The following is a 23,242-nucleotide window of genomic DNA, read 5'->3' as shown; positions in this document are numbered from 1 at the left end:
GGGGCCGGGGCCGGGCATGGGGGGGCCGCGGCCCGCCCGAGGGGGCGGCCGGGGCGGCGCGCAGCAGCCTCGCTGAGGGTGTTCCTGCGGCTCCCCGCCGAGCGACAGGCGTATCGGTGTGCGTGTATGAAATGTAGGTTACAGGGAAAATATTTTACAGGCACTTCCTTGTCTTTTTTTTGTTGTTGTTTTCTTTAAACAACATTTGCACGAACATCTTTTTCCCTTGCTACAGAGAGCTGAGGAACATAACAGCCCTGGGAATGATAAAATGAAAATGGGAATTGCTGAGACGCTTTTGCTGAGAACTTTAGGAGCCTCAAATACGTGCACACGTATACGGATATTTACACGCACGTGCCTGCGTGTCTGTGTATGAATGCAGGCTCCCAGTTACGACGTGCTGCAAATCCCCTTGGGCCAGGGAAGTTTTGATGCCTAAGCCTAAAATCAATCAGTACTCACATCTACCAAATTAGGGGCAGCTGTCACACACACACGTGTCACACTAAGAGTGCTGCTGAATTTGCACAAGAAAACATGCTTAATTCATACTCCGGACACAGACTAGCATGCGCTCTGCGTTTCTCCTTGCGGGAACGTGCCCCATTTAATTCTAATTTTCCTGATGTCAAGCCCTTTCCGTGCTTCAGGTKCATGCGCAGCACGCTTCCCCTGTGGCATCAACCCAAAGAGGAGAACACAAGGAAAAGGAGAGAAAGGTTTTAGTGCTTCTTGTACATCACTTYTAAAACTATTAAAATCCCAGCATGCGGAAAATCCTGAAGAGTATTTCCTCCTCGGAGGAATACCACCACCTGCCAGCCAGGAGATCAATATTTAAACAGATGCGATTACATATTAGATGCAAACACTGTTGCATGCTTGCAAAGAAACTCTAAAAACACGTACGGCGTATTCCTAAAACTGGTTGAATGTTGACTCTTAGCAGCTTTAAAATAGAACTAAAGCCAGGCAGGGTTAGTGATTTAAACCTTTCAGTATCGATTTTGTGTGTGTGTGCGTGTGTGTGTGTGTGTCTGTCTGTCTGTGTATGTACACGGACACGTGCCCGCCTGCGCGAAGCAGCAGCGACGTCCCTGCGCTGCGGACGTCCCCGCTTGCAGCTCGGGAGCTGCCGCGTGAAGTTCAGGATCCGGCCTTGAGCTCCAGCCATCGACCGGCGTTGGAATCTCCCCCCCAAACTCCAGCAGCACGTTAGTGACGGAGAGCCGACGCGGAGGCGGTTGTGCCTCAGCCGCCCGRGCTGCCGGCCCCGGAGCCGGCGGGGCGACAAGCTTTAGTGTGCGCACCAGCGGCTAATTCAGCCCCTAAGTGATTTTTTCTTCCCATGTTGCTGGTACGCCACCCTGCTCCTGCAGTTAGAAAGGAGAAGGCATTTTTCACTTTTTCAGCAGGCGAAGGGAGGAGGGGGATGAAAACGCAGGAGCCGGGAGCAGAGCGGAGGCCGCCGGCTCCCCGCGTGCCGGCCGGCAGCACCGCGCCGTTCCCGCGCCCGCGGCTCGGCCCGCCTTGGCGCTGCTCCGCAGGGCGCCCGCGCCGGCTGGGTCCTAGCTAGAGCTTCGGCAGAAAAGAGAACAGGAAACGTCCAAGCGCCTGGTCATTAATTTGCATTAAAGACACTTTAAAGAAAATAATTGGACTGGTTCTGTCAAAAGCAACCAATTTGTTGTTTTTATTTTCCCCGTTGTAGCAATCTCTGTCTTGGAGCAGTGCTGAGCAGGGACAGTGGCTCCAGCAGAGCTTTGCTCTGAAAAGTCAACTGGTCTCTGATAAGGTGAGTCATCTTTGAACTCTGCTTTTACTTTATGAGCAAATAACTTTTAGAGAAACTGCTGGTTTTGACAGTTGATGAGACATTATCGGGCAGGTAGGGGGAACAAATCTGTACTTGGAACAGCAGGGAAGAATAGCCGCATTTTGTGGCTGTGTTATCTGGCTGGGACAGAGCACTTGCTATTAAGACTGACAGTTGAGCACTAGGGCAAACAGCACCTTTATCTCCATGGTGTCTGCGCCTGCTGATTGCAGCAATCCTGCGCTCGCCTCCGAGTCGTACATCTTCACAGCCTGTTACTGTGACCCCCATTTACTTAATATGTTGCATTATCAGACCCTGTGTTAAATGCAACCTGGGATTCTGCCAAGATAATGTGATATATTTTTCCTATTCAGCCCGTTGCACTAGATTTGTGGCCTGGCACTTCTTGATTTARAGGAGAAGCTGAGGACCTGCAGGATATGCTTTCATTAATATCCCACCTAAACATAAAATCCTAGAGGRGGACAAAAGACTGTCTCACATAAGCTTGAGCCTTTAGTTTTTCTCTCCCTGGATCTTTTCCCTTCTCAAGTTCAACTAACTTGTAAGCAACTGTAATGGATCAGAATGAAGGTCCGACAAGCTCAGTAGCCTGTTTCCACAAAGACAAGATGYCAACACTTGGAGAAAATTATCAGAAGTGAGCATGCAGTGATGTCTGAGAACTTGCCTTCAACCTCCGACAATTTGCATTCAGAGATAGACTGAGACCGAGAAGCAGAAAAAGTACAAAGACCTCAACTGGGACTTCGGCAGAATTTATTTGCCAAGGAGCAAGGATGAGTGAACGGGTTGAGCCAGAAGCAAAACATGCTATTCCATTAAAAAAACCCGCAAACAGCTCTCCAAACTGCTGCGGTTCCACTCMACAAGCAAGCAGATTTCCCTCATGYTTTTAAATATCTTCCTTCACTGTCAACCTTGTTTCAAGGAACAGASCTCCAATGATGCAAGTTGCCCCACTAGTCACCTGATGTTTCATTCTCTGTTCACACATCCAGAGCTAAACCTGAGGGTGAGATCAGCAAAGCTCTGCCCTTGCCTATAAGGCACCTGAAGCTSTGCTGGTTCTCAGCCATGTTACCCCATCAAGTGAAGAATCAAGTTGGTTTGTATCTTAATAACCTCTGTTTGGTGGGTATTCACAACACTGCTGTCACAGGGTTGGCACACTCTACGTCCAGCCCTGGAGAGCCGGCCAGCCCAGAGGCCAGCGCTGGTCAGACTCACCCTGTGGAGAGCAGCAGGGTTTAGCAAACTTGGCTTCAAGGTCTAYCTCAGCATGCAGGGCTCAAAGTGGCGTCCCCCATCTTCTGGATTGCCTACTGCCAAGGAAAGGGCAGGTCACGGAAACGTTGCCCTGGCACTGCCAGGATTCGAGGGGAAAGCCTCATGATTATTTTTTGTTGGCACATTCTAAATTTGAACAAACTAATGTTAAAGGAAAAGGTAGGAGGAGGTAATGCAGATTGCCAAGGATCAGTTGGGGGACTCATATAAGGATTTTTTCATGAGACATGACTAGAGAAGCACTTGCACTAAAAGGTTGATTAAAATCAAAAGTTACTGCTTTATAATAAAAACAAGGCACCTAATCTCACCATTTTGGAGTGACCTGCATACCTTCTACCAGGGACTGCCATCTCTACTCCAACAGTCTTAAAAACATGAAGAGCCTTCTGGCCTGTGGGTGAGGTTGTTGGAGAGAAACCTTTGAACACAGGATATTTTTCTGTTCAGTGCAGTAAGCTTAGYAGTGCAAAAAACCACATTCTTAACTAGTTGTAAATAGAGTGGAAGAGTCTTGCTTCCCAGGCAAACCACATTCCATCTCTGAATTTTGAAATGAACTGAGATAGTAAATGAGTCCAGAAGCCAGATGTCTGCTTCATCCCTGTGCAGAACCTGGAATAGTGCCCACAAAGTCTACACCAAAATACTTGGGAAGCTCTTTGTTAATGGCTTTCCAACGGTAAGGACACATGCAGCAAATGTGAAAAACCGATGCCCTCTAATGGCCATTTGAGTTTTCAACTTTCAAAAGCTGAGTTTTACTTTGAACTGGACCAGAATTTCAATGCTAAGTGAATATTCTTGAATATACCTTGSTTCTTAATAAAGAAAAAGGAGCAATTAACTCTAAGGGGACTTGGAAACTCATCCAAGGAAATGCACCTTCTCTCCCTCTCCTTCACATAATTGCCTTGTAGAGCTCATACCACTAGCATTTTTTTAAAGAGGATTAAATATATAGATATTTAATGGATAACCCTAGTGCTACATTAGACTACCTAACAGCTTATGCTCCCGGCTCTGTTTATCACATTTGCCTTCGTTCTCATCATATGGCTTTGTTTTGTCTCTTTACAAGTTGATCAGAGTTGACTAAAACTTTCCATGCCGTGTGCTCTTCCAAGGCAAAACTGCTTGGATGTGTTGGCACACTCCATCTGCATATATAAAATTTAAAGCTAATTTAATTGTACAKATCCAAAGAATAGGGCTATAAAAATATACAACTTTATCCATATTACATTCTGGCAATCTTTTCTTTTAAAGACTTAAATTGCTGCTGGCTTTGCAAGAGTTATCATGAATTTTAGCAAAGGAGCAAGTAACCTTTGTGTCAGTGCTTTTTACTATTTCTGTAAACATCTGTGCAAATTTGGTCGATCTGTGAGTCTCTAAAAATAGGAGTTTATACATGCTTTGCGACAGCCAAAATGTCAGAAAAGTCCATCTCCCCTGATCGTGCTTGGGGCTTTCCCCCGGAGGATGCCAGCGCGGTCTGAACCGCGTGCACGCAGCGCCCACAGCCAGGCTGACGGTGGTCCAGCAGCACATTACCATACAGCTTTTAATTAGCGCTTTTAATGCATGCTCCACCTCGCTTCACGCACTGGCTCAGCAACAGACACCGAAAGAGCAATCACTCCAAACGTTGTTTTCTCCAGGTTTGGTAGGTAGTCACTTGTTAAGTTTTCTGTGCGTCGCTCAAAGCCGACTAGGACACGAGACTTTGCCGCCGCCTAACAGGCTTCACCATTACAGCACCTGACAAATGCCAACCTGTTAAACAGCCACTGGAGCGAGAAGAAGTATTTATTTTCCCTCCAGCTTGCAGAAAGCTTAATGGAAGCACATGGACACTAATGTTAGAAGTTTCCATCAGACCTGCGTGCCCAGTTTGAGCCGCAGTGGGTCTTTCTTCTCTTCCTGGCTGCTTAGTGTTGTGCAACAAGTTAGAGGTTTCCGGAGAGCTCTCTGCRGTTGCAACAGTGAAAACTCAGCACTTTAGCAAAAGGACATCCAGARAACAGAAGATCCTCAGCCACTGGGCAGCAGAGAAAACAGCAACTCAAGTGATTTACTCAACACTATACAATAACTTCACCAGCAATGCAGGAAAGTATTGTTCAAGATGGCCTATACTAGCCTTAACCATGGCATTATCCTGTCTCCTTACAGGATCTAATGGCTCAGTAGTAACACTTTCAAATTTCTGCAGTAAATTATTAAAAAAAAAAGTTTGTCTAACGTGCTCTAGGTGAGCATGAGCTTGAGCAGGGGGGTTGGACTAGATGATCTCCAGAGGTCCCTTCCAACCTCAACCATTCTGTGATTCTGTGAAATGAGGCAAAAATCTCTTCTGCTGTGCAGCTCTCATCTCCAGAGATCTGTGAGCACCTGTACAAGTTAGTGGGTGATTACCTGATCACAAACAGATTTTAGTCTTGTTGCCATACATGGACAAGAGTGAGGTATAAAGATGCACAACCTCAATTCCTTAAAAACATTCTTATGCAATAGCTTGCATATAATCCCTCAYAGGACACACTGTTCCTTCTCTGACTTGCTTGGATTAAGCTTCCTGATAGCAGTAATTGCTACCTACAGTGTAGTAATCACTACTACTGACCTACTGTGTCAGTGATCTGTTTTCAAGCTGGGTTTTCCAAGGCCTYCTACTTCCTAAGTCCATTTGTTGAGCCTTAACATATGTTACACTTGTGATTAACATCTACTTTGTTTCCATGCTTTGGCTCCTAGAATCGCAGACCCTTCTTCTAACCCACGTGGAAGAAGAAGGTGCAAGTGAACATGAAGGGGCTGTTGGGGCTCTTGGGGAAAAAAGGGAGTTCACATCAGAACAGAACTAGGGATGCACGCAGCCTTACGGGTAAGCTCCCCGGTGTTGATAAGGTGTCCACTTTCACGCTCTACAGCGCTGMGCAGATTGTAGATGCTCCTGGAGAAAGAAACAGTGAGAAAGTAACRTGAAACTAAGTTAAGATTTAGTTAYTCAAAATGCTGAACCAAAATCATCCTCCATGCTGGGACAGAGTTCATGAAACTTTCACTGGACTCGGAGGGCTAGAGTCTGACCTTCTTGAAAACAGAAACAAAATGCTGATTTGTGGAAGGACAAAGAAAACAGTTTGTCAAGAYCCTTAAGGACATTTTACAAAGTTGATGCAGCTAAGAAAACATAACATTTGAAAGCCTGCAGCCTCAGAGGTTCTGAGTTATACCATATGCTGGCTGGGCATGACACGGACATCTTCAGATAACTTTAAAAGAAAAGCTTTACTGCAAAGAACTTTGTTTTCATTAACTCCCCCCCCCCCCCAAAAAAAAAAAAAAAAAACCACCAAAACTATCAACAAAAAAAAGGAATTCTCGTAAGTTGTTTCCGAGCTTTATACTTGCACAGCTCTTAAGCCTGCTCAGTCCCACGGCTGAAGCGAGCTCTCCTACCCGGCGCCGCAGGGAGGACAGGCAGCGGCAGCAGCTGGAGAGCCTGGCGCAGGGGACGAGCGCCGGCAGCACGAGCACCGCCGGCGCCCGGAGTCCTGCCTCTCCCTCTCGCACAGCTTTCACAGTAAGTTCAAGAAAGAGTCCGTCTTCAGCCTAAACTCCTTACTAGAAATGGACAGGATCAAAGCATCTTTTTACAAGGAAGAGATGCACGAGTGCTGTGTAAACAGAAGGCCGCTACACAAAGTCCATCTATTTAAAATACTGTTTATTTGTGATTTAACATTAATTAGCATTACATCTATGAGCAATTTCAGATAACATTTATATATTTTCCACAGGACACAGAGTTGGCTGGCTCATTCTTTATGCCAAAGCAAGTAAATAGAGGCATTAGCAAAAGGTGCAAATAGTTCACGGTTGCATTTTAAAAAATATTTATGCACATTGCATTCATTTAGATATATTTTTAAAAAAGTTATGAAAAGCGTTGTTCACAGGTTACTGTTTCTACATATGTTGTAGTACAACACAAATAATGTAGAACATAAAGAAAACAAAGTAAGCAACTGAAAGTTTTCACTATGATTAAAAACACTGATTCCAGTATTTAGTGATAGCTAGAAAATTGTTTCCAGGATCCATTCCAACGTTGCATTATCACACTTACACGGTCAAAGCTAACCAGCTCCCAAACATGCTATAATCAACATTTTTGCATGCCAAACCACTCTCCAGCCATATTTAACAATTTATATATTGTATAATATTTCAACCGGCAATTCAGGAATCACATGGATCTTTTAAATGTACTTCCTATTGTGATGACTGATTTACAGACAAATTTGACACAGCAAAGAGAAATCCTACATTATTTTTTCTATGCTTGTTTATATTTACAATGCAGTAGAAGTAGTAAAATGACAACATCAGTAAAAATGAATAAGTGGCAGTACCACCCTCACCCATGGCACTAGGCTCTAATTTGCCCTGGGTTCATCCAAAGGACAACACAGATTCATGAGACCCTTTTAAAATTAAAACAAAAGTGAAGGGGAAAAAAAAAAAGTGTTGCACTTTGTATGAATCCACACAAATTATTTAAAACTTCTAATATGGAAATGTAACTTTGCTGATTTAATAAAAATACCCCACATTCCATATCATATATTTAATAAAAAATAATCACCGAACTTTCACTTTCTTTGTCTCATCCTATTTTCTTACTATATCACTTTCCCTTTTATCAGTTTTGTTTCCTTCATTTGGTTATGTTAAGAGATTACTTTTCTTCATTCATTAGCAATACCACAAGGAAAAAAACCCAGTAAGTTTTAAACATGAATCCAGTTTAATTTTATATGCTTTTATCTTTTGATTTCTAAGTCCCTGGATTCCTGAATTATATTTAAGTATACTCTAAACCAAGCATTCGTAAATACACTCTACTATTAAATGCTTGGTTCACATGCTTATAATACTTTTATACTGAATGGTATACAAACATTTGAACATATAAAATTTTTTTGTTTTGTCAGTTAAACTAAATTATCAATGTTAAGTGTATAAAATCCCCTTTCTCGAAAAATAAGGGTATTTCTCCCCCCAACTGATAGAATAAAAAAGAAGTCTTCAAAAATTATATTTCACTAAAATGAAATATTTGGCAAAAAAGTTATTGATGAATGGAATTCTTAGACATTTTGTATAATTCCAATAAACTTTCTCTTACACAGTTTTCCCCCTAATAATATGTACCAGTGTATAATATTTCTATACGATCTAATCTTAAAAAGATTTAAAGGTGTGCTGTTAATATGCACCCACTTAAACAGGGGTACAGAAACAAAATATATGGTCAAAATCACAATATAAAATTGTATGATCTGGTTACCAAATGAGACAGCAGTTAAAAAAAAAAAAAAATAAAAATAAGTCACACGATCACTCAGCAGTAACTTTGTTAAAGACTAACTGTACTGAAAATTTTAAGGTCTGCAAAATACTCCAAGCAGAACTTGCTGCTGTGCACTACGATGGTATTTGATCTTGCTATGATGGTGCTCAAGCACCTGCCAGTGTTGTTCTACAGGAAACTACTGAATGTTTCAGACCCTCATAGCAATTCTGGACACACTTAAGTGAGAGATGAATTAATTTTCAATTAACACAAAAACGTTTTTTTTTGTTTTTAAAGCAAAACCTCTTCCAGTTCCTTTTTGTTTAGGTTAGAAGTCCAGTTACTGCACCCCCCAACACTACTCTGTTAATGGTCAACTCAAATTTTTAAAATGCGCAACGTCTCCTCACAACAYGACTGCACTTACGCTTCTACTTTCTCCTTCTTTTTATTCTTTTTCAGAAAAGATGGAGTACGGAATTTCTTCTTCTTCTTTGATGGGGATTTGGAAGGTGACCCTTCGGGGGACAGGGCCTCTTCAATCTTTTCAGAGGTTTTAATCGTAATCTCTACACTCTCCACAGTACTAGTGGTTAACTGACTGACCCTCTTGGTGAGGTCTTCTTCCACGTCGTGTGCATCGTCTTTGCCATTTACCACCACAACAGGTAACTCTGCAGATATTAGGTCAGCATTCTGGGTATATAGATCTTCATGATTTTCTAAGAGAACAGAGATTTTTGCAATTATTCRTATTCATGTTCACGTAAAAACCCCRTACTGAAACRAGCACAAGACGCAAGTCAGGACTGTGATGCAAAGAATGAAGCCTGACTTTTTCAGATCTGTTGCTTTCTTTACCTGCATTCTTACTGACCGTAAACAGGCAAATACTGTAAAAATGTCACTAAAGGAAAAGGGGCTGAAAAAGCTGACTGTACCTTACCCAGGCACACACACAGCTGCGCAGTCTCAGGTGCACTGAGGATTCTGTTTTACTGCATGAGACTAATTTATGAGAACACAGCCATTACATACAGAAACCTTAAATACMAACCTTTGTTAGCTGTCTCTGGAAAATTCTTAGTCAAAAAGTCTAATCATAACTCTTTATTTAAAGGTAATATGTAATATCCACTTCCCCCATCTCAGAAACATCTGAATTTCAGTATGTCGTGAGTTATTTTCTAGTTGTGAGAATTCCACATAAGGAAAAACTGAGAAAAAAGAAATTRAGTTTTCTGGACAGACTCCCACCTGCATTCTGGCAAAACTGGGTTCTTTTTTGCTCAGTCGACTTCAAGTAAACATAAAGAATGCAACAAGACAGCAGATGACTCAGGTGAGAGTCACTGGCATTTTACAGAAATTACATGGAATACCTTCTAATTTTTCTGGGACATTTTGCGGGGACTGAGTTTGTGACTGAATTTGTGACACAGATGAACCGTCATCTGAGAATAATTCCTGTTCAGCATCTGCAGGACAAGACTTGAATTAGTAGCCATGCAAAAGTAAAAATAAGGCAAGAATGTCAGTGCAAGTGCTATAARATTTACAGTTCATGCCGATAACCTCAAGAAGTTAAAATACTCAGTTTAAACTCTGTAGATTATGAAATTACAAATTTCATCCATTAACAATCACTATATATTAGTTGTTTCATAAAAAGGGGGAGAGGTTGAATTCCAGCTAGCATGCCCCATGTTTTTACCTAGCTACAAGCCAGTTTGCTGTTACAAGAAATTATTACAGTATGCTCTGAACGTGATATACAGAGAAGTTGTTTTATTACACAATATTAGTGAAGAAGAGTGCATAGTAAGTGCAACTGTTAAAAACAAACAAACAAAACAAAAACTGAATTAGTAATTCCCTACGGAATAGTAGTATCGAAATAAAAATATAAAGAGGTCATAGCAAAAGTAGATGAATTGAGTATTGGGAKAAAAACAGGAAAAGTTACTGTAATACTTTATCTTTGCTTCTTAAAGCTTTTAGAAATAAGAAAATATAAGGTGCATTAAAAATACTGAAATCTGAGGGCACRAAAATGGAGAACCTATCAACAAGGTGGTACCAAATATAAATATCACAGAGTATTTCATGTTCTTCATGACAGATTAACAGCTTTTTCTTGCGAATTCTGATATCTGAACATTTATTAAAAGAAGCCAAGATCACAGGATTTTTCTCTCTTGCCACATATTTCCTAATTAACAAAGATTATTTTTCACAGGATCACTATTCATATATCGTTTCCCTTACTTAACAGAACTTCCACAGTACGAGTGGTTAAGCACCGRAACAGGTTACCAGACAGACTATGAAATTTGTATCCTTAAAGACATTCAGAGCTCAAACGGACATGCTCCTGAGCAACTTGAGCAACTTTCAAATTAACTTTGAGCAGGAGTTTGGGCAAGATGATGCTCTTCCATGCTAAGTTATTCTATGATTCTAACATAAAAACTCATTATGTTAAAATGTGTTTTTTGTCAACCCTATTTCTGTGCAAAGCTGTCATTGCTTTAATTTCAGCATTAACCAAACCAAACCAAAAACAAAAAAAAAGAAAAACTCCAAGCACTTAAATAAAATTCTACGTATCTCAAGGAGTGTTCTAAAGCTAAGTAATTGCCAACAGTGCATGCTAATAATTAACACATTTACATTTTTACAATATGTTCAAACTAAAAACGAACTGCTGATTTTTGAAATGTAAACCCCAACACTTAAATGCATCACTGACCTTCCAGCCCTAGCTGCTTGCGCTCAATTGTTTTTTTGTACTCTTCCAGTTCCTTTTCCGTGAGATGGCTAAATGGGTTGGGTGGTGCTGGTGGCGCATGCTCATCTTCCTCAAATTGCATTGGCTGGAAAAGAGAAAACCACAAAGTTCAGTAGCTTAAAAAAAAAAAGAAAAAGAAAAAGAAAAGAAACGAGAAATACATGGTTAATGTCTCTTTTTTTGCCCCAAATTTGGTGACAGCAGACCTGCAGAGAAGGAATATGAAAAGAACCATACGCAGACACAGAGAATAAAATTTACCCAAATAATACACATTTGCTTAGTAATGAACAGCGACCACTGAGGTGTAAATCACCATTGAATTACATTGGCACAATCACTATTTGAGCTTTTTCTACCAAGAGAGAGCGTCTAAGGACAGACCTGCCTCAATAGCTTATAGTTTTGGCACTAAGATATTCTTCTGAGAAGTGAAAGTCCTTAAACAATAGGAATTCAAGCAAAAGGTTTCCTGCATTTTTCATGAATACTCTAAGTTCTAGGAATTTTTTGGTAGGAAAAAATGTGCTCCAATTTAGGAATCCAACTGGAAGAGCTTTTTTGAGATGAATCTTACAATGATAAAATTAAAGTTATTTTTCATACTGATTGAAAACCCATTTGGAAAATAACTCCTTTTGTCTGAAATAAACCAGCCAACTCAATATTACCTCAAAAAATTGCGAACTAAAATGAAGAAACAGACATACCAACCCAAGAATGGTGGGCAGCTCTTAGAATTACAGAATTTTGTTTATAATTAAGCAAGATTTGTTAGATACACTCAGGATATCCATACTATTCAGAAATAAAGATATTGGTGTGGAGAGGTAAGAAATTTTACCAGCGAGTTCCACAGGCAGATAAAAGGATTATTTTTGCCTCCATGCATTACAAAATTTGTTACTCCTCCGCTTAAACAGTTTTAAAGCCTATTTCATTAATACAAAAGCCAGGCCAACCCACTGCGCCATTTGAAACTAAGATTTTAAATCTCTGAGATAAAAGATGCATCTACACTAACGAAATGTATCTTACACTCAAATTTTGGTGTTAAAATAACCAGTCCTAATAAAGCCTGTAAAAAAGAAATGATCTAAATTGTAGTTTAAAAGAAAGATGTCCAAAATAGCCTGCATATATATAGAATCATTGAATTATATCCTACTCACTGGACTTGGTTTTTTATCCACAACAATCCCAGCAAGCAACTGAGACTGAGGTCCTGCTGTCTTTAAGTCRTATCGGTTTTGTTCCCGAATCTATATAGAAAAAAAAGTCATGTTAGAAGTAGGTATTTATTTCTCTTCAACAAACCCTATTCCCATCAGCTTTGTAAAGTCAGTAATATTAGCAGTACTTTATGGTTTGAAGACTGAACTTTGAACTTCTGGATCTAAAAATTAAGAGCATGATCTCTCCTTCCACCTCTGAACACACTGCATATTCTGATGTTGTAGCCATTTAAGTACTCCTGGAAAGCCATCCTAGTCCCAGCTCCTGCACTTCATGTACACCACTATTCAGAAATGACTCCCTTACACCTCTGAATCTCTCCTCTCCATCTCCAAAATGAACGATATATGTTAAGCTATTCAAGAGATCTCTGTGGTGAAAAACGTTGATAAAGTTTTCCTTCTGTGAATAATTCACTGATTACCCCTCAAACCAACAGCTCTAACTTCATGCTGTTAGTGCTTAATAGATTGGCAGATCAGAAATAAATACAAAAATAAATCAGATAAATTGTACAGCAGAAAAACAGCGACCAACTATCTAATGAGATAATGGCACTTAAGTCTAAAAATCATTGTCTAGGACTTTTAATATCAGTCTCATCAACAGCTAGATGATTAGTTTTTCCAGCTCTAAGGAAGGGAGTTGCTCCTCCTGACTCCAGTTCGATCCCCATGGATACTGCTGCAACTCTTTCCAAGGATGAAAAATCCTGCAACTAAATGGAAATTGTCCTTTATATCTGCTAATATAGTTATGCTTAGGGTGGAGTATTTGGTCAATCTGACAGTTAGCACTTAATCTGCTCGAAGGGAAAAGCAGTAAGATTTTTATGCTTACAGAGAGCTCTAACAATAATGTCTTTTTATTTTTTTTTCTTTTGTTCTTCTTCTTTTTTTTTTTTTTTAAAACTATCATTAGCAAGTGGACGGGAAAACAGAAATTCCAGTTTAGTAAGTGCCAGGCAAATTAATATGGAATAGAGCCAGTTTAAGACCAAATCACGCTGTACATGACACAGGGCAATTCAGTTCACATCTACACTTAATTATCCACTTAATATAATGCTAAATAACGGAGATTAACATTTCTAGCCTATCATTGCTCATCATTCACCATACTATTGCATTCAATTTTATGTATTTTTATTTTTATATATAGAGTTTACATGTATTATATATTTGCATACAAACATTTAGTGCCAAAAGCACGTGTAACCTTAGAAACTTTTTTTACAAAGTGACTTGAAAATGTTATTTTACTGCTGTGTTGAATCATTACTCAAACAAATAATTATATTTGGAAATATTATAGTTTTATTCAATTCACTTGTTTTACCTTATTTCTCTTTTCCAGCACTTCATTTGGGTTTGTATTTAAAGGAACAAATTGGTTTGGATCTTCGATTTTGATCGGCGTTCCTCCACTAGTCTTTGAAGAGTCATCAGCTTTCATCCACTTAAAGAAAAAATATTATGCTAAAAATGGCCTGATAGGGTGAGGGACAATTATCAGAGTTATCTTATGGTTAGAGAACAGATGTAAAGAAAAGATTTCCTGATTCTATTCTCAATTCTGCATGACACAAAATAAACCTAAGTTATTACAAGCTTGTACGCTTGCCCAAGGGGACTTAAGTTGCCTTTAACAGACACTCTGTAAGATTACTTTCAATAAGCATTGAAATAAAATACACTCTTGCAAAATGCAATACAATCTGCATACTAATGAAATTGTATTTTGAAAGGATCACCCTTCCTAGCAACTGGTGTATAGATCTGCTGATGCCAGACTCTGTCCTTTCTTATTAATTCATTTGTACAATCAACTTCCATCTCTGCTACAAATTCTGCCTGAAAGTTTTTCCTTTGTAAGTAAGGTTTAAACGCATCTRTGGCTTAAGATGTTTCGTGTGAAGTTGATTTTAGAGAATCACTGACCTACCAGGAGGGGGTGCTCATGTATTTCGGAGTGTATCATGTAGCTGCACTGGCCTGATTGCAAATACCATGCCTCTCTCAGTCCTACAAGAGAGCTGTCTCTGGGCTGAAAATGTACTGGAAGCATMTTGGTAAGGCAAAACAGAAAGCAAACCTTGGTCGTCATCATCAGAAGCAATAACATGGACAGACTTTTTAACTATTTCCTACTGTAGGCATCAGAGGAGTTAGTAACAAAAGGGAAATCACTGTTAAATTTTAATCATAAACTTTTCCAAACAGTAACATCACCAAAACAGAAGAGACCCTCAGTACTAATGCCATTAAATCTCCCAACAGCTGATTTTTATCTGCTTGATTAACTAATTTGCTAATCCTGTTAAAGATTTCCTCATATAAACGGAGAGCAATCTGCTTTCTCCCAAGCTGAGTACAAGGCAACTGTGGAGCTGACCACCTACCGTGATCTTGGTTCTGGGACTAGCTTCTCCGTTCCAAGACTCCTCAGGCACATTCACTTTCAAGTAGGTGTTTGGAGAGTTCAGCCATCTTGTCTTCTCCCTCTGTTGTCTTTGGGCCAGGAATTTGAGGGGGGAGAGCGGCACTGTATCATCTTCAAAGGAGAAGGCTGTCACAGTGGCTGGGATCTCAACATCACTCTTATGTCTGGGTTTTTCTCTGACTAATGGTTGCCTATAGGCATAGCCGGTTCTGTATCCCTGCAGAGGTAAAAGAAAATCAGAAGAATGTTGTGCTATCTCCTATATGTTAAATGGGTTCACTCAGCTCTTCAAAGAGYTGATTAGTGATGTCCTGCATCATTCATTCATCCTATTTAAACCCATTTAAAATACCTGGTACAGGTGGACCGAACACCACTCACACTTCACCTTTCTGCTGGCTTTGTGTATGAGAACCAGGGAACAAAYCTCCTGCTCGAGTTGCGACCCAGGTAGCATCCAAGAGGGCAGTTAACTATCTAGCACGATGACACTTTCCAATTCATGACACCACCCCATTACTCGCTCTACTTGTATTAAAAGGCTGTTCCAAAATTCATAGTGTAGAATAGGTATTTCAAACAAGCAGTAATTATCATCATCTTTTCTTTTTTCCAGTACTCAATTTTAAATGGATAAAGTCTAATATTAGAATTAATAACAAAATAGAGATGGAAATTTCAAAGTCTATTTACTATGGCAGTGATTAAAAAAATATTTGTACTAGTAGGCTACTATAAAGAGAAAATAGGAATGCTTATGAGATGGGTGTGACGAAGTTTAAGTTCAAAACATTCTAAATTCTTTTWAAGACAGATTAAAGTTTTCAAATAAACTGACATAATAAAAGCTAAGCCAAACAGAAGAGATTAAACATACAGTAAGTACTACTTCCCCTTAATTTTGARTTCACAGAGAAACCAGAAAGCATCGTTCTCTTTTCAGAATCCTAATCACATACTCAGAAGCTTACAACACTGTATGTACAATGCCAAAAATGTGTTCTTACCAGGTTGTCTAGCATCCTCATGAGTGCTTCAAACTCTTGCTCCCCAACTTTCCATTTTTGTTGTGAAGCCATACTAACTCCACCTCCTCCAGCTGCTGCCAAAGCGTGCGTGAGAGGCTTGAACTTCTGCACGTCTAGTAGTAGGAGATTGTCTACCCCACCTGCGCCAGCTAATGCATGAACCTAAAGATGTTAAAGAACATATTTCATTTGTGGATTTTTTTTTTTTTTTTGAATTCTCTGCTTGTCTGAATTYGCAGGAAAAACACACTCAACACACAAGCTGCAGTTTTTTTCTTGTATTAGTTTTTTTCTATGCAAAAAATACACTGAAATACATAACAAATGATTCCTATTGAATAATATCTGCTAATAAGAACACTATAAAAGGAGCAGATTCAAACACTAGTTCTTGGAGTACCCTAGAAAGATTTTTTTGCATCACAAGACTATGAATGGCTTTTATTTTGATACAGATTTCAAAGTGGATGAATGACAGAATTCAAAGTGAATGAATGCCAGGGAGATGGAGGAGAGGAAAAGAAAGGGGACTGCTATTTGCGCTTCCCCTCCAGATGTGTACTTGGGAGGACAGGATTGCCAGGGAACAAGAAGGAGCTAAGTGATGAAATTTCTGGGAATGAAGTTAAAGTTATGGAAGGTAAGGACACTTCCAGAGGTATCTCCCCACACTAATAGTGGTATACAGGTATAATAGCTATGTAATACCTAGATATCTAACTAGATAGCAGAAGTTAGACAAAATGGAAACCATTGATTTTTGAGACTCATTTTATTTTCAAGTGAACTCTCTACCATTCCTCCAACATCTTTTTGTTTGTTTAGTATTGCAATTCTTTGTGACCATAGGCTATAGCTTCTTTTCTTTGTAACAACATTCAGCTTTGACAGGTGAAATATGAGATATCTTGAGTCATGTCTCCACATGCCGTGAGTCCTATGGTATCTTTCATCTGCTTATTCACCTTCGAGTAGCTGCATTCCACACAATGGAATGAAATCTGTAGGCTTCAGAGCATAACACGACTGGGACACGTTCTAAGGGAAGTGATACAGTATTTGTGTTGTTCCAGCTACGTTTTTCTGATTACTCCAAATTTTTCTGATTTCTACCTGTCAGATTACACTGGATTCCACAATCCTAAACACTTAGTAACATTAGAGATTTTCCCATCTGGGACATAATCTATAATTCACCAGCACAAGCTTTTGAAGCCAAATACTGACAAATTCTCTCTCACCTGTGTTTCACAGGCCAGTTGCACATTGAAAATATAGTGGAATGCTTCTTCCAGTGTCTCACCCAGTGCTACCACACCATGGTTTCTTAAGACCAATACCTAGTAAATAAAGACACTAATGTTAAATGGTAGAAACTGGCACGGTACATGAAAATTGTTTATGCAAAGCGTGAAGGAGGCCGAATACCTTGCAACTGGGTCCAAGAACTTTCTGAAGCTGAATTCTCTCTTCCTGCTCATCAAGAGATCCCTGGTAATTGTAATAAGCAACATCTCCCAGAATCAGAGCCTCTTGTGATATGGGGAGGATACCACACTTCATAGATGAAACCTGTTTCAAGAAAATGAAGCACTGTTAAGTAGGAAAAAAAAAATCACTATTTTTTTTCCCCAAGAGCCTTAGTGGGCTGTAAATTACATCTTTGCTACAAGAGACACAACCTCTCCATTTTAGAGGTGGAGAAATAATACCTTACTGCTTTACCTCGTCTAGCTTCCTATAGCGTTACAGAGCTGCTGTTACTTAACTTAGAGGTAAGTTTACGGTAGGAGAGGACAAATTATTCCAAATAAATTAATTCCTGTGAATTTCATCCGTATTTAATTCTCATTATTATACCTACACAGTATTTTTTCCTGCTTTCCTGGTGTTTTTAACTAAAATGTTGGTATATATAAAAAAAAAAAAAAAAGTTAGCCATTCCTTTTTCTATCTCTAGTCAAGGAATGCATATATATGCATTTATATATAATAATATAGCATGGAATTTATTTATTTATCTCGAAGCAACTCTTTCAAGTCTCCTTATATTTTTATCATGGTCATACAGTCCAGTTTAGTTTTCTAATTAATTATGCCATAATTATAACTCATTTTTTAACTACAATATTTAAATAGGAGATAAATCGGAACTGGTTTACAATATAGCCATTCGAAAACATAGTTGCATAATCCAAATGATAATGTATATGACACATTATACAGCATGAGATGCTATAAATAACCATTGTGCAAACTACATACCTTACTCCCTCATCAACCTGAGTACCATCACATCTGATCATCTTTTTCACTGTGATGGCCCAGCCCTCCTACTCTGATGATTTTATAACCTCAAAGAATCAGCCTTTTCTTTCAGCATAGTCACGAATAAATTAAATTTATGTTAAAAACAAAAAAATAAAACTGTTGTGAGCAGTGATTCAGCTGCAGAAAGCTGATCTAAGTTCCTAAGGTAAGCTTGTTTACTTTATGCACTTTATGCTAGAAGCAGGAAGACTTACCGCTGCTGTTGCAGGGGTATGTATGTGTATCACACATCTGACGTCAGGACGTGTGGAGTAGATGGCCACATGTGGACTGAATCCTGCACTGTCAATACTTAGAGTTGTACTTCCCTGGTCAACTACATCTCCTAGGATGTTTACCTTAACCTGGGGAAGGGGGGGGTGGGGAAATCAAACAAAGGAACAGCATTCAAGAAATCTGCTTAGCTGCAGCTGCCCGAACTGTCTGTCCTTCTCTGTGCCCCCTCCCCAATACCAAAATTTTCGCCTATGTTTTCTATACTTTTAGGGATCTGTGCATGAAAAAATAGAATAGCAGAGCAACCTTGAATCTGTGCATCAACAGACCATGCAGCTGTCCAAGACTATGCTAACTCTCGGAAGCCCAGCCATGGAAGAAGTAAAGATGAGACCCTGATATAACATATATCCTTCTTTGGTCCAGCTGACCTTTTCTATAAAAGAAGATCTCAGTAGTTTACAAAGCAGAATTACAACTGGAACAGAAATGGGCTATGTGTAAGAATAAAAGATTTTATTCAACTACTAAATGTATTTTTATGTCTGTAACACCTTCCAACTAAAGTGAGAAAGGAGAAAAAGTACCTTCAAAAATTTCAAGTAAATTATATACTCATAGAAACCATTAGTTAATGGCTTTTTTTTTTTTTTTTTTTTTTTTTTTTTTTTAGTGAGGCACCCTCATTCTCACACTTTAAAATTAATTTTATTTACTTTTCATACAGTTTAAATACAAAGAAAAATAAAGCCCCTGAGAAATTTGTATGTTAAATGCACAGGGAATTTCAAATTTATGGAAATGTTAAAAATGTTACTTCTAGACCAAGCAAGACAACATCTTCATATCAAGTCTTGTTCTCACATTCATATTTTGGTTCTAGGTTTGTTGGTCAATGCCACCAATCTCAATCTGCTGCTCCCTTCTAACAGCAGGTAGCTTCTTCACAGAAATATGAAGAACATACCACACCAAAAGAAGTATGTTTTAGCAGTTGAAAGTTCATAAATGCCACTCTATAACTTTATCCCTGCTCCCTTCTTGGGCCTGGAAAGGATTATTTAATTCTACTGCCCCACTTACAAAGATAAGAGCTGATCCAATAATACTATTCCTGCAAAGCGGTTTCATATGTATTACTATATTGTCACACTATAAAAGGTTGCTGCTATACTGAGTCTATTTGATTAGCTCCGGTAGACAGAAAACAAACTTTGCTGTTTTGCTTCAAAGCTAAGCTAGAGACAAAGCAACAGAAAGCAAAGCTAAACCCAAACAGAAATACTCCGGACAAAGGATGGTGTGATCTAAATAGTTAATCAGCTTTTCATCTGGTGGGCAAACATTAAAAACAGAAACATGATTATATTTTAGGAGCCCCATTTGGGGCCACAAAAGTCTTTTAGAAAACAGGTTGACCTTGATGGGTATTACTGTAGGTGAATCACATACCAAATTAGAAGCTGAAGCTTCAGAAAAAGACAGACCTCTTGGAATGATTAGAATATGGTCATGTTCTTTGCTTACTCTTACCTGCAAAGGAAGGRAAAAAAAATGAATTCCTGATCTATTTTTGAGTTTGTATTACTTGAGGGGGAGGGGAGAACTTAAATAATTTATTACATTAATTGAATGAGTAATTGAAGTCTCAAATAAAAAAAATATTCTCTAACACACTTACTGTGATATAGGAGTTTGGCAAATGTGCCCACCCAAACAAGTCAGCCAACCTATATAAACTGGCTAACTTGCAACGAGTAAGTTTTTCTCCTTTAACAAATGAGGAGGTATCTATTCCAGCTAGATCGTTGATAGGAGTAACCATTCCATGGCCTAAAAAAAACAAACAAATAAAGAAGATAGTGGCTAGTCACACAATTAATTTGTAATTATGGCATGATCTTCTAGAAGCTGTATATTTAGAATTGTTAGCTTAGTTGTACCAGCAATTACCAGACTGGAAATGCAATTCTGGGATTTCTAAGGTCTTTATCATAAACCTCTGTTAATTTAAGACAGYAGAACCATACCTGAAAATTATTAAGTCTCTGATGTTTGAAGAAGTAGTAAAGAACTGATATATAGGTTTACTTTTAAACACCACTCACACTTTAAACTCTTTCCTGCCTCAAGGTGCTACGCAAGGCTGAGCTATGCTTCAAGACAATTGCTAATAATGAAATATTTTTACATGTTACTTTGAAAATTGAAGGAGAAAACACTTCTGCTGGACTTCAGACACTGATATAAATAATCAGAAGAGATGTCTTAGTACTAACTTAAAGGGCTCAGACTAAGGAAAAAGTAAGGACTAGCGCAGTTCTCCATCTGTTGGACAAAATAGATCACATCTTAACAGAGAAAATACATTGATCAATTTATTTCTTTGACTTAAAATTACACAAATCTACCCTTCTCTCCTTCACAAATGTATGACATCTCTTTGCGAACTTACAGTCATTGCTTATGTGGAAAGCACTGCCAGAGAAGGAAAGATTTGTTTTGGTTTTAGCAAAAAGAGCATGCGCTTCCCAAGGAGCCATCCCGGCCGAGTCCGTGGGCAAATGCTGCGGAGACAACAGCCGGCCCTGCAGTCTCACAAACAGACCCCAGCCGCCCAGATAAGACTATCCGGGTTCCCTGTTGGTCTCTTCCACTTGTTTTGTTATCTGAATTCTGAAGAGTCATTTTGGGATCAGTTTTTCAAAAGGTGCTGAACACTGGCAGGTGCTGCTGTATTTCAGGCTTGCAGGCTCCCACATCGTGTCTTCCACCCRTGGAACTTAAATCAACTTTAAGTAACATTTCAGTGATTCAGGGCTTGGAAAGAAGCTTTTGAAAATGCTGTCTCGTGACTGAAAGATCCTAATGACAGCTTTATAACTAYACTTTAATGCTTACTAAAAGCTTTTTTAGCTCTGAAAGCTGTCTGTGTACCAGTTCACTTCAACAAGCTATTCTCTCTTTTTATAATTTAAACACAAGAGTAGAAAAATAAACAGAATCTATTACGGTGCGTATTTTGCGTCTCGGTTTATGCCTATGTTAAATTGCTAACAATAATGATGTGCTGCATTTTGCTCCCCATCTCCATAAAAATCTTTGTTAGCAAATTCTGTAATAACTGAGTGTCAAGACTCAGGACAGTTTGGATAGCATAGACACAAATCAAAAACYGCGTGAGAGAGAGGCTGAAAAGGGCAGTTCTTTAAGCCCAGTATCTGTATTGCTTTATAGCTTAAATGAGCTCTGACAGAACTTTTATACAGAAGAAATCCCAGCATGGGTAAAATCTAGTGATTATTAAAANAAAAAAAAAACAAGCGAAAAGAGGCAATTATACACATAGTTCACTTACTGAGTGAAGATGAGGAAAAACCTGCAAAAGAGCTTGCCGTAATGTAATCAGCAATCTGCTGTAATGCAAGCAGTCCAGTTGGGTTATTGCCCTTCTTCATCTGTTCTTGAATAAGGCATTCCAGATCTTCTCTAAAAGCCTGTGGAAACATTTGAGAATCATCAAGGAAACCTGGCTTTGACAGAAATAAGATTATTATAGGTGGGGCTGGTAGGTTTGTCTGTTATTAATGTTACATGACACTTCCCCTTAGACCTTGTTTTTATCTGCTTATAACTTTGCCAAACTTTAACCATCTGGTCTATAACTTTGTATGCTAAGTATTGGCATTTTTCTGTGGTGGGGAGGAGGGCGGGAAGCAGTAGCTCAGCCCCAGTGGGTTAACTATTTCCTAGAAAAAAAAAGTAAAATATAAGTGTTAACAAAAAAATGTTTGTATCAATAATTAAAGAATTCCCCACGGTTTGGAAGACATACTTGAAATTTGACCAAGCTAGGTTGTTTTTAGCRCTGGATATTTTTTCTTTTTAATTCTGTAATCCCTCTAAAAATCCATCCGCATCTGATAGAGTTACAAACAAATGGAAAACTGGAGTTCATCCATGCTCAAGTAATAGCACAGATATGAAAAATTAGAAGAAATGTCAGCATGCCACCTCCTCTCTACTTCTTTCTTTCTCTAAAAGGGAAGGAACTCTTGCCTCTTCTCCCCAGTATAAATGTCCGCAACTCCAGCAGGTAACGTCTTGCAGAAAACTGGAAAAGGGTTTTGTGATATCAAATCAGATACACTTCGTACTGCAGACGAAGCCTGTTTCTTCCAGGCGACCACAGCTCATAACAAACACCTGTTTCGAGACTATCACAGTCTCATTCAGTCTTGCCACTCCTAGACTAAATAAATTCAGTTCTTTCAAACTTTCTGTACAGGTTGTACTTTCTAAACCTCTCCGTGTGCCTCGGCGACATCCTCCTGCTTTGCCCTTGCGTCCGGGCGAGCAGCAGTTACAGCTGCACGCACAACACTGCCCACGGGTGTTACGAACACTTCTTGCTGGTTTGRCGTATTGGCAATGCAGCTGACTCCTACTATACCCCCAAGCCTCTCTCTTTATGTACCCGTCCCTTCTAGTTTGCCTTCCCAGGCGCAGTACTTAGGCTCAGCTGGAAATGGAAATCGTTCCGTAAGGCAAATGCATTTTGTTCAATCTACTGAGTGAATTTTAATTCTGTCCTCTTAAAACACCCACTTTGTTGGGTGAAAATCAACCAGTTTCATAGCACATTCCTTCATTTAAATCAAAACTGTTGGTGAACAGTCTGAGTACTTCTGGACCCC

General features: G+C 39.2%; 1 protein-coding gene across 8 annotated transcripts in view; it reads right to left on the bottom strand.

The window, feature by feature from the left end:
• Positions 1–6,852: 6,852 nt before the first annotated feature.
• The window catches only part of ADD3 (adducin 3), a 106,529-nt gene continuing 90,139 nt past the window's right edge, over positions 6,853–23,242 (bottom strand). For 7 of the 8 annotated variants that reach the window (XM_085308097.1, XM_085308088.1, XM_085308105.1 and 4 more), the window contains 13 exons: positions 21,904–22,042; positions 20,227–20,378; positions 19,998–20,078; positions 18,524–18,673; positions 17,427–17,570; positions 17,240–17,338; positions 15,978–16,160; positions 14,930–15,187; positions 13,867–13,986; positions 12,465–12,554; positions 11,254–11,377; positions 9,884–9,979; positions 6,853–9,223 (listed from right to left, as the gene is read on the bottom strand). In XM_085308097.1, coding sequence (XP_085164223.1) covers positions 8,925–9,223; positions 9,884–9,979; positions 11,254–11,377; positions 12,465–12,554; positions 13,867–13,986; positions 14,930–15,187; positions 15,978–16,160; positions 17,240–17,338; positions 17,427–17,570; positions 18,524–18,673; positions 19,998–20,078; positions 20,227–20,378; positions 21,904–22,042 — 1,935 coding nt within the window. In that variant the 3' untranslated portion in view covers positions 6,853–8,924. The remainder of the gene's footprint in view (positions 9,224–9,883; positions 9,980–11,253; positions 11,378–12,464; positions 12,555–13,866; positions 13,987–14,929; positions 15,188–15,977; positions 16,161–17,239; positions 17,339–17,426; positions 17,571–18,523; positions 18,674–19,997; positions 20,079–20,226; positions 20,379–21,903; positions 22,043–23,242) is intronic. The other variant, XM_085308124.1, reaches the window with a different exon arrangement.

Source organism: Rhea americana, unplaced genomic scaffold (assembly GCF_003343005.1).
Source record: "Rhea americana isolate MKP2758 unplaced genomic scaffold, rheAme1 scaffold_104, whole genome shotgun sequence".
NCBI classification, from domain to species: domain Eukaryota; kingdom Metazoa; phylum Chordata; class Aves; order Rheiformes; family Rheidae; genus Rhea; species Rhea americana.
This window is presented reverse-complemented; position numbering and strand designations above follow the sequence as displayed.